This window comes from Pelmatolapia mariae, linkage group LG10_11 (assembly GCF_036321145.2).
Source record: "Pelmatolapia mariae isolate MD_Pm_ZW linkage group LG10_11, Pm_UMD_F_2, whole genome shotgun sequence".
Lineage (NCBI taxonomy): Eukaryota > Metazoa > Chordata > Actinopteri > Cichliformes > Cichlidae > Pelmatolapia > Pelmatolapia mariae.
Window position 1 is genome coordinate 35,938,043 of NC_086236.1, and position 11,755 is coordinate 35,949,797.

Consider the following 11,755-nt stretch of genomic DNA (forward strand, 5'->3'; position numbering starts at 1 on the left):
TAAAATATGAAATGAATCCTGCAGTTTTTGCTTCTTCTGTTTTTTTTACAGCGTTGCCAGTATAATGTTGTAATCTCACTTCAACCTATGACTCTATTTGAGAAAGTTTCGGGCCTTGCACAAATTCCAACACCTCATATGCAACAACTGCAACTTTCACATGTAGCCCCAGAGGAAGGGCAACAGTCTAAATCCAAGGTTCTCATAGCGGGGCCGTGTGCCAGCTGTGGGCCACGCTCCGTAGCATTTTGTTCACGTTTCGCGCCACAGTCATGCACCAGGTGAAAAAAGAACCACGGGAGCAACTTTTCCATTCTGACAATCATTGCAGAATAAATCATTTACAATTACAGGTGAGGTCAAGATGTCTTGGCTGTGTGGCCTCAGTTGGCTTCTTTGATAATCATGACTAAATAAACACAGAGTCATTTGATTTAAAAAAATAAAAAAAAACTTTCCCTTTTTTCACACTACATTAGACTTCACTGTGTAAGCATGAGTCAGCCTAACTGGGAATGGGCAGTCGTTTCAAAGAGAAATTGTTCAGAGACACTAAAGCTAAAAGAGCAACACATGAAATCTTTAATACATGAATATGTGAGATTACACAACTGCTTCTAAACTCTAAATATCCAAAAGAACCGAACACATTATTAGAGTTTCATGATGAATTTTAATGCACTCGTAGAAGAAAGGGAATTCTTTCATTTGATCTGAGATTTTAAAGGCAGCCTTTCCAGCTTACATGTTTGGGCTTTATTGAGACAGGACAGGAAAGGTTTAAACACAGACCTCTGCAATAGCCTTAAGTCACATGGAGCTCCTGCTCAGCCCAGTGCGAGTGTACAAACAATCACTTTGTCTTTAGTTAAAGGATGAGCTGTGAGCAGGTGTACAGAACCGGTGAAAAGGTAAATCTGCAGCACCAGAGCTTTACAAAGAGGCTTTCAATTCCACCCAGGCCTTGTTGCACTTTAGACAAAGTTCAGGTGTGTGTCTTTGTCCACTCCATAGTTGCCTTTGTGCTCCTCAAAGAGATTGCTGAGTTCATCCATGTACAGCTGGTGGAGGGCATCAAGTTCCTCGGCAGTTGGCTTTGCTTTCTTCTCCACTTTGATTGGCCGCCCAACTGCAGAGATGTGACAAAGTGCTTTATGTACTTTCTTTAGTTACAGTATGTTTGAGATATGTTTACTGAGCGTGAGGACTGCGTGCCAGCCAGTTACAAAGGACAGCCCAGTGTGTTTGTTCTCACAGCGAAGCTCACTCTATATCTGATTGCCATTACTCACATGCACCGAAACTGAACTCAGTGACATCAGGTACTTCTCACAAAGTTGAAAACTTATTGGGAAGTGCAAGCATGCTTTACTATATGTTTTTACCTGAGGGAAGATATCTATCAGGCCTTCAGAGTGTTAATATACACCGCTGCCCAAGTATCCATCCAGCTGCATGTAGTGATGGTGGAGTAAAGCTGCTTACTCACCTACTGTGTTGATAGGTTTTCTGTAGGGCATAAGGCCGAAGGAGTACTGGAAAATGCCTCGTGCGTGGAAGAGAGGAAGAGAGACACCCATGATCTTTTGCAGGTTTTCCTGCAACCATCGAAGCCAGGTTCCCCTCGGGTTTTCCACCTGGTCATACACTTCATTCTCCCCAAAAGAGAAGACTGGTACCAGATGAGCTCTGGAAAAAAATGGTTGAGCTCTATTGGTTTCTTATTTCTAACTGATCTCATAGCAGAATATGTGCTTTCCCAGGAAATTCCATGCAAGTCACTTGAATAAGTTTCAGGAGTCTACAGTCAAGCTGCAAAAAACCCCTAAAATGAATAGGGGTTTTAATAAGCAAAACCATTTCAGAGAAGTAGATGGAGCAGAATTTTCCACATTGCCCCAGGGCTGGCTGAGCTTACCCATACTCCATGGCCATTTTGATGAAGCCTTTTTTATGGGCCAAGAGTACATTGTAAGTGCCTGGGTGGGCATCAAGGGCCTCTGGTGCCCCTCCAACAGCTATCACAATAGCACTGCCACCTTTCTTTTTGCAGAGTGGATAAGTGGCACTCTCTTTGTCTGAAGGAATCAGGCCTGCAATGTTGTAACAGAAGGAAAGAAATATTTAAAGTGATCAAATACAATATGTTTATTTTAACATACATAAAAAAGAAGAATGGGAAATATGATTGAAATGTCAATGGCTCAAACCTCCACACATGATGAAGTCTCTGAAGAATGGAGCTCTGAACCAAAGAGGCAACATGAGCAGGTAGCTGGTGATGCCTGGAAACAGCTGTCTGAAGCCTGTAGAGTAGGTGCAGAAGTTGGTAAAGGCTCCTGCCACCAGCACACCATGGGGATGGAAGCCAAGGATGTAGTTATGCCTGGGATCTAAGTCAGCCGTCTTCACCAACTGAAAGGGGGAAAAAGATTACATTTGTAGATGTATACATAGTCAAGAGTGCATGCAGACATACTCGGGGTGATAATGGCCACCAGAATCATGGTAAATAGTTTAATCCTCATCAACCTAAGAGCTGTTTTGGACTTTGCGTTGCAGTTGCTTGGCTCTGGCTGCAGTCCAAACATGTGCCTCAATATCTCAGTTTCAACACAATGTCTTTGACCCTCTGAACCTTCCCTCATCTCCCCTGCCTGAGGCTTCAGGACTCGATTGGGTATGACTTTAACAGCCACACTGGCAGGATGAAGTACTGTATGTGAAACCTTTGAAATTGCCCAATTTTCTGCACAAAAAGCATCATAAATATATAATTATTATACAGTATATACTACAAGCAAATGGTATATTGCAAGTGTGGTTTCATAGATCTGGCCATATTTGACATGAATAGCAAGAAGGGGGACCTAAACTGCAAAAAAAACCCAAAACCCAACAACAGGAAAACAACAAACTTTTATTTAGGTTGAAAGCAAGTCACAGGTACAGATAATCCAGACAACGAGGCGGGGGGAAGTAAGACTGAACACACACAAAAAAACCAGGAAATCAGTCATAGCTAAACTGGGAAATGCAGACACATACATTAATTTAACTTATGGGGTTGACGCAAGGAGATATAACAGAAAACACTGAGGGAACACTATGTTTAAAAAATATTCCAGACCCATCCAAATCATTGAATTAAGTTTTCCAATAACTTCCATGGCTACAGGTGTGTAAAATCAAACATCTAGGCATGCAGACTGCTTCTACAAACATTCGTGAAAGAATAGGTCATGTGATGGGGTGGGGCAGGGTCACGCAGTGGTTTCCCCGAGTCAGAATTTTTAACTGGTATGCTCCCTCAACTCAGAAAGTCGCTGCAGGCTCTACCAGCTCCAGCTTTGTTGCCCCTCAAAGTTAACAATCCAGGATGGCAGCAGTGAGCATAAAAAGTAATAAAACTGTAAAACTCTTAATCTGTCCTGCTGCCACTGTTGTGTATTTGTGACTCACTAAAAAAGCTATAACCCGGCTCTGTCCATGACTGTGCTGCAGTGGTGTTTTAAGCATAAGCATTGCAATGGCCCACACCATTTTTTCACACGTAGGCTAATGTGATGATTCACATGATCAATAGTGGATCAACGAGCCTCAGGGGACAAGCACCACTCGGGGTTAAATAACTTGGACTCACCACCATTTTTTTATAACCTAAGAAGCCTCTTGGATGAACGATGAATATCTTCCTGGAGACTTCCAGTTGTTTTCTTTTTTCAAGCTATTTTTCATGTCTCTGAGTTATGTTATCAGCTGTAACAACGACACATTTCTTCTCTAAACTCTACATATAGGACATTTCCTTCCTTTACAAAGTGTTTAGGCTAGACCCAGAAGCCCGTTCAACCAGAGTTCAACCAGAGACTAAAAATGACCAGAGGCTCCAGTTATATAATTCCTCCTCGTTCTGTTGAAGTTTAGCAACTGTTTCACAGCAATTTCATGATGGGTATTGCAAAAGATTTTCTGACTGTGATTTTTTTATTACATGGCTTCACATTCAAGCTTTCAGTAGGCATTTTCTGCCCAGTATTGCCTCCATTGTCCAATGCATTGCACAGATTTTATGCAATGCAGACTTCAAGTTTCCACATCACAACTGTGTCTAATGCCAACTGGATCAGGACTGTAAGTGTTCTTACCGCACATCCTGACAGCTGGAGACCCCAGAGGTACATACATGTTTTATCATGTTGCACAGGTGTTTTATTATCTATTAATCCTCATTTTTATGCCTTTTTTAGTCTGTTCATATCTACTCATGCTGTTTTGTTTTTTAAAAAACAGAAATATTTTGGGATGCTAGAGGGCTTGAGTCAAAAACACCCAGTTGCACATATGTAGCTTTATTAACTCCAGCCAAGAGTCCTAAAGAAAGTAAGTAAAAACACTGAAGATGTCACTGGACCTACTTTACCTGAGAGCTGAGCTGGGGCATGCCCTGGTCATGAAAAGGAGAGCTGATGCTGTTGCATGACACTTTTGGCTGGTTGTCTGTTTATTTCAGATATTTTATATTGGGGTCAAAATGACCCTGATTGGTGTCATCATGTAAATAAAACACAAATAACATAACTGACATTACAAGATGTTTCAAATTCGGCTTGATGCAAGCAAACAACAGTTCCTTATCTTTTAAGTAGGGCCTAATGTTAAAGAGATGCATGAATACATGCACCTCTAATTTCAGCGCAGCACTTGATGAAAAGAATCAGGGGATATCCTGCATGTACCAAATTTCATTACACAAAAATGAAGGAGAAATGGTAAAAACAGTGAAGAACAATTAATCATTGACTTGTCTGAGAGGTTCTGCAATATGCTCATGTGCCAGAAAATAACCAGGACCATTTGAATAAAAAATACTGCACTTGCAGTGTTTTCAGATATTAGGAGCACCTTCCCTTAATTTAGCTTTTAGCATTCTAGACTCCCAGCACACTGTTAAAAAGGTCAAAATACAGTTGGCACCGCCCACAGCGCTACTCTACTGCCAACCAGGAGGTCAGAGATTCAGGTGTGATATGTTAATAGTTACATGGAGAAGGTAGCCTCAAACAGAGATAAGGAGCACGTTGCAGAGGTTTGGCAGGTTCATGTTTTCTAACCCTTCATGCACATAGAAGGTTTTACAGCATGAAAACAAAATATCTTCCTGAAACCTTCTGAAACATAAATATAAATATTCTGCTCCTAATGTTAATGTTACCTGTTTTTTCTTTTTAATGCTGGCTAACATAGATGTCCCCCGAACATAACTCTAGAATAAATATGGAAATATTCTGCATTTCAAAAGTGATTTCAGAAGCGCGCCTAATGATTGCAGTGGATGTCTGCTGAGTCACTGATAGACTTTTGCAATGCTTCAGATTTCCACTTCACAGCTGTGTTCTGCCAACTGGACCAGGGCTGTCTTCCAAAGTGTTTGTGGCACACTTCTTAAAGTACAGAAGATTTCAGTTGAGTTTTGAGGAGCTGCCCTTTATTCACGTGAAAAAAGCACTTAATAAAATATAATACTAAAAGGTGAGCACAATGGGGGCCCATCGTGTTTCCAAAGGCGATAAGTGTCCAGGGTTGCTCTCTTCAAGTTTATATAAAAGTTGAAATGAACATCTTGTACTGCCATGTATTTGTCACTTGGCAGGAAGGTTAAAGAGACGTGCCAGTGTTTACACATGACAAAGGTCATCTTGCTATTTGCAAGGTAAAAGACTTCTGGTGTCACAGAAACACTGGATATTAGCAATATTTTAGGAAAAAACACTCTCTGATTATCAACACTAAAATCTCGAGGAAGATAAGCAGCACTGACTCAAACCTTTTTCTTGGGATTCTCCTTTAATGCTGGAGATGTTCTTTTTGTAGGAATTGGTGAATATAGACGGATGCTGGGTCTCTGAATTCATTTCCCGACTCTTCTCCATTGGTTGGAGCTTCATTGAGCTGCTTATGCAGATTATTTTGCTCTTTGGCAAGTAAATTATGAGCCACTGTGTTTGTGATCAATCCTCACAAACTCAATGATATTTCTCTGTAATGTTTGAAGCAACACAAGTGAAAAGCTCCATGATGTCGTTTGTTTAGTCCTGTAAAAATAAGCACTCCCTTCACTGATCTGTGCGTGAGATTCATACTCAAGACAACACTTTTCTTTTATCAGGCAATCATCTCAGAACCGGTTTCAGTCATTTGATACAGTTTTTCCAGTAATGTTTTCTCTTTCTTATTTCTTATTGAATAAGAGTGAATTCACACAGATTTTAATGCTTTCTCAGATCATATTGTAATAGATCACATAAAGGTTGTGAGTAAAGCTTATATAAGCAAGTCATGTTACTGGACCTTCGTGAAGCTGATTGCTGGTGTCCGTGCTGTGGAGACCTGCTGCAGGTGGTTCCCAAAGTTAAACATTAGCTCTAGTTTCACTGATGAGGCACTAAATAAGAGAAGTGTCTATCATAGCGTCACCAAGACCTGCTGTCGAGCTGTCATCGTCACGTAATCTGTGTTTCTATCATTCCTGCCAAGATAGTTTTCAAAAGGATAAATATCTACTTTTCCCAAATTCCCAGGTGGACCTAGCTCCACACTGCATCTTCCACTGCATTAGTGGAAAGGTATTCATAGATGAACCCTGGGGAAGTTTTGTGGGAAGACAATCATGGCAGATAAAGTCTGTGGGCTACACAGGAGTATCACCCCAAATCACTTGTGAGAAAGTGCTTTTCCATAACCACTGACAACAACGATTCCAGCTTCAGGACTTGGTAACTTGGTGGTGGTGTCAGGATTAAATGTGGTTTATCGTCATAAAGATGCAAAAATATGTTTTGTAGCCTGAAAATGACGCCATGTGTGCTCTGTAATTGCCTTCAGATACATTTGAATTTGCGTCACTATCTCGTCTACATGCATTTTTGTCCTTTTAGAAACCAAGACACTCACATCAGCTGGTGAGCTTTCAGTCTGAGCTGATGACGGCGCATTAGAAGCGGTGGCAAAGACACGCTAATGAAACGAATTAGGAAACTTTAAATAACACGTCTTCTCTCTACCCTCACACGGACTCCTTGTTTCGGGCCCAATGTGGCATACAGTCAGATGATGCTGGGCAGATTTCAGTTTGAACTAGATGACACAAAACATTCTTGTTTTTTTTTCTTAGAAATGATTTAATGTATGATGTTACTGTATTTAAAATTATTTTCAGTATTGTATTTTTTTGTTAAATGTATCAAGATCATGTTTCTAATCCAAGGAGCCCCAAGTGTTACATATTTTATGGCTGACTGCACGTTGACATAGCTGACCTATAGATAAAGGACAAGCTTTCATATTGCTCTTCTATTGGACAATAATAGCCAATAACGTGAGCAAATATACTGGTCAATTTCTATTGTGTTTTCATGCATAGCTTTGAGGGCTTCTTCACGTAAAAACAGATATGACCCACTTACAGCACTACAGATAGTTTCAAAATGAAATATCTACAATCACTTTCTGTTAAGATGTAAAGCTTTCTAGGAAGAATTCCTTCTATGAAAATAAGTTGATCTTTATGATTATTTTTTAGTAATCATAATTTTTAGATTTCAGTGAAACATTTATTTAAAGTAATTTTAAGGAATTCACCCATAGAAAAAAAAACCCAAACAAAGAAACTTCAGTATAAATGTTTTTTTAGCAAGTCTTTATGAACACTTATACGGGGTTTGTGCTAAAAGAACAACAGCTTTATTGTTGTTTCACGTTGTCTTATCAGCTCGGTCCAAAGTATCAGTCACATCCAGGGGCAAGAAGTCTATCCATGTAATGAAGCAGATGTTGTTAATAGAGTTTTTGTTCTCTGTGAATTTCACAGAAAAGGTCTTCTGCAGTTATTTGTCATGGTTCAAAAAAACTAAGCTAGGAGTCACTTCCATAGTCGTGTAGACAAAATACTACTCATCCATGCTGTCACAAGAGGGCGTGATGAAACACAAGAGGGGAGCCTGTAACGCACAATCAGTGCTTGGCAACGCAGCGTCGGTTTATTTACAGCAGTTTCTCTCATGGATCGTGGGTTTTGGACCCACGTTTCAGTTTCATATTATTTTTTGATTCCTGCGTTTATTGAGTTTTAAGTTCTTTTGCATTTTACATTCTTTCCTAATAGCACCTGTTTTCTGGTTGGCTTCATTATAATTAGCTGTGGCTAGTTGTAGCCAGAATTCTACAAAAAGACCTTTTTCTACAGTTTTCTGTGGTTTGCCTGCACCAGTGTGTGAATGTGAGAGTGAATGAATAGTGGAATTGTAAAGCGCTTTGGTTGCCTAGAAAAGCGCTATATAAATGCAATCCATTATTATTATTATTATTATTATTATTATTATTATTATTATTATTATTATTATTATTATTATTATTATTATTATTATATTCTCCGACTTTCTCGGTTTGTTTTTATTTTTTTTTACCTTTGGCAGTTTGGCTTTTGCTTGTGGTTCATATTTCATTCTTTGAGTTTCACTTCATACTCCTGTGTGCTCCTGTAGTTTGTCACGTCTCCATCTCTGTGTTAACCTTATAAGATTACGTCCTGTTTTATTTTGGTAGTCTTTTGTCTGTTTATATTACTTTTTCTCCTTATCAAGTAAGTTCCACCCAGCTGTTCTTTAGTCCCCTAATTAGCCCCTTTTTATGCTTTCAGTTTGTTTATCTGAAACATATCTTCTTTCAAAACAAACAAATATTTGAAATATTTTTATTGAGATGTGGATTTTTATTAGAGGTTTTAGTATTGAGTTAATACACTACCGGTCAAAAGTTTTGCAACACAATTTTTCCAATTTTTTAATTGAAAATTGTGCAGTTTAATGTGTCATTTAACTTGAAATGAAAGCTAAGTACAAATAAGCAATTGGAGTTAAAAAAGAAAGAAATGATGGAATCAATTAACAGACCAAAGTGTATTCTAAACTTCGACTCAAAGTAGCCTCCTTTAGCAGATATAACAGCTGAACACACCCGTGACATTCTTTCTACAACAGAAATCAAATATTCTTCAGAAAGTTCTTCCCATATTTGTTGCAGAAGTTCCCATAAATGTGGACCTTATAGGTTGGTTTGCTTTCACTCTTCTGTCCAGATAATCACAAACCAGCTCGATGGGGTTTGAGTCTGGAGACTGTGCTGCTGTTTTCAAGCTCACCATCTTGTTCTTTGTTCCTGAGGTAGTTCTGGCACAGCTTGGACTTGGAACATATTCTGACATTTTAGCATTGTTCTGTCAAACCTGCAGCTCAAAGTCTTCTCTTCACAGCTGAGACTTGCTTACTACGACCACTGTTGTCCTGTGAGCCCCTTATCACCCAAGCTGTTAACTCAGTCCTCTGATTCAGTTGTGTCTTCGGGTCTGCAGACCTCTACCTGTCAGATTTTGCTCCAGTTTCTTCTGATGTTTAAGGAAACTGTAGTCACCGACACCTTGACTTTCATTGCAGTTTCTCTGTAGGACAGACCTATTTTTAAGTGTTATAAAGGTCTGTGTCTCTTCCATTGTTAATCACCTCTTTCACACCATTTTTGTAGCAACACACTACTTTCAGCAGTACAATACTGTTCAACTGATGCTCATGAGGGTACCACAGTGTGTTCCAGCACGGCTTTCATGCAGACAGAGGAGGCTGTAAGTAATCCAGAAAAGTTGGAAACCTGTAGGAATTAGTAGCACCAGCTTTCGAGGCTTGATCAACCTTCATTGCTGCAGAACAGCTTTAAATTATTAACACGTAGTGTTCCCTGAAAAAGGTCTTTTTGTAGAATTCTGAAATGGACATAATTGTTCAGTTTGGGTAACCTTACCTTTTTTTTTTATTTCTGTCTGTTCACCTCTTACCTTTTCATTGGACATGAACGACTGGAATTGCAAAAAGGTTGAGGTGCTCTAAAACTTTTGACCAGTAGTGTATATACCTTTTTTAACTAATATATTTAGCTATGAGTATCACTTATCACTGTATAACACTGTCACAGTACTTAATTACAACAGGAAACAGAGGAGTGTCCTCCAACTGTGGATCATTTGTTGCCAAGGACATAGATAAGAAGCATTCCTCATTGCAGGCTGGAGATTAGATCAGATGACCTGGCAGATGTTCTGATGTCCTACTCTCTTGCACAAGCGAATCCTCCACATATTGATTTTCTGTCTCCTTATGGAAGCAATGTGCATGCACAAAAAATATATGACACAAAAACAAGAAGTCTAAAGCTTTCTCTTACCTTGATGGGAAAGTAATCACGCATGTATTCCCAAACCTTGAGGCTGCACAGGAAGGGCGACCTGCGGCCTCCACGTGCAGGAGTGTCATAATCAAAGTACCACCAGACAGCATACAGCACGCTGATCAGCCAGTAGCGAGTGAACATCAGGTAAAAGAACAGGAAGATGCAGGTGGGTGCTGAGACGAGAAGGACATTCACTAACACAACAGACACTAAATGATTGGTAACTATATGAGAGTTAGCCATGATAGCATATGCATAAACTGGACTCTGTTCAGGGGGGAGACCATCTCAGAGTCTAGAAGTCCTTTACAGATTTACAGATATGTATTAGAAGTGCCAAATTGATTTTATAACTGTATATTTGCTATCACTCTCATTTTTATTGCTTTCCAGGATGCTTGGAATCAATATTTTTAATCTCTCTTGGTGAAAAAAGACAAATAGCATGAAGGCAAATAATCAATGTTTAGCATCGTGTTTAGCATGGATACTGAAATACTAGTTATCACAATACTAGCTATGATAGACTTGTATCACCTGCTGCACCAGGGAGCTCATGAACTAGTTACAGAGATGGTGAAATGGCTAAGAATACAAATGTAAACTTGAACAGAGCCAGTGGGATAAAGGGCACAAAAAACTCCAGTATATAGGAAACGTATTCTCAAAATATCCTCTTTAATTTACTGCTAATAAAATCCGTTAATGTGACAGCAAATATTAACAGGATTCTGTGGCTGTGTCAAAAAATAAAGAAGCTTGGAAACCTGAATTAAGGAGCTCTGTTCTCCAGAACTACAAAAACAACAGGCGGATGAAATGATTTGGATGGATGCTCTGCTGTCTGGCTCCCTCTTCTGGCCATGCAGAACTACAGCTCACGTAAAATAAAAGTTGTCTCTGTTTTGCACTAATTGTGACTTTATCAAAAGCAGATAAACAAGCATGTTTATGTTTCAGAACTATAATATTAATGTGAAAATCTTCATTTATCCTTTTACTTCTTTAGCAGAGTTGTTCTTGCATCCGTCCATCATTTCCAAATTTCCCCATTTAACTCACACAGAAAAGTCAACACTCACCCAGACCAAGGAAGGTGAAGACCCACTGCAGCACCATGGCAGTCTGCAGTCTCCTGTGGAGGGGTATATCCACGGGGGCAAAATTAATTTTCATGATTTCCTCAAGAGAAGAAATCCAAACCAAGGCGCTGCAGTGGAGGCAAAGAGGAAGAGCGAGAGAAGGAGGTCCAAAGTCTGCTCTTGTCACCTCTCCACCATCATTTCCTATTGACCGGCTTATCTCAAAAGCTTAGCAAAGACTTTGATTTGCCAATCCATATCTATGCAATCTGACTTTTGAACAAGCAAGTAATGCACTACACAGAGATCCCCCAGCAAAGAACAACAAGCCACAAAGCTGTGGAGCAAACTTCCTGCAGAGCATGGACGGCAATCACTGGCTAGAATGGCCATGC

The 11,755-nt window shown here is 39.6% G+C and overlaps 1 protein-coding gene across 1 annotated transcript; it reads right to left on the minus strand.

Annotated features, from left to right (window-relative positions):
- Window positions 1–948: 948 nt before the first annotated feature.
- mogat2 (monoacylglycerol O-acyltransferase 2) lies at window positions 949–11,454 on the minus strand. The gene is made up of 6 exons (XM_063487525.1): window positions 11,361–11,454; window positions 10,273–10,451; window positions 2,211–2,415; window positions 1,919–2,093; window positions 1,490–1,689; window positions 949–1,129 (listed from the first exon to the last, which is right to left on the minus strand). Exons 1-6 carry the CDS (start codon window positions 11,452–11,454, stop codon window positions 975–977), a joined length of 1,008 nt encoding a protein of 335 aa, XP_063343595.1. The 3' UTR covers window positions 949–974.
- Window positions 11,455–11,755: the final 301 nt, after the last annotated feature.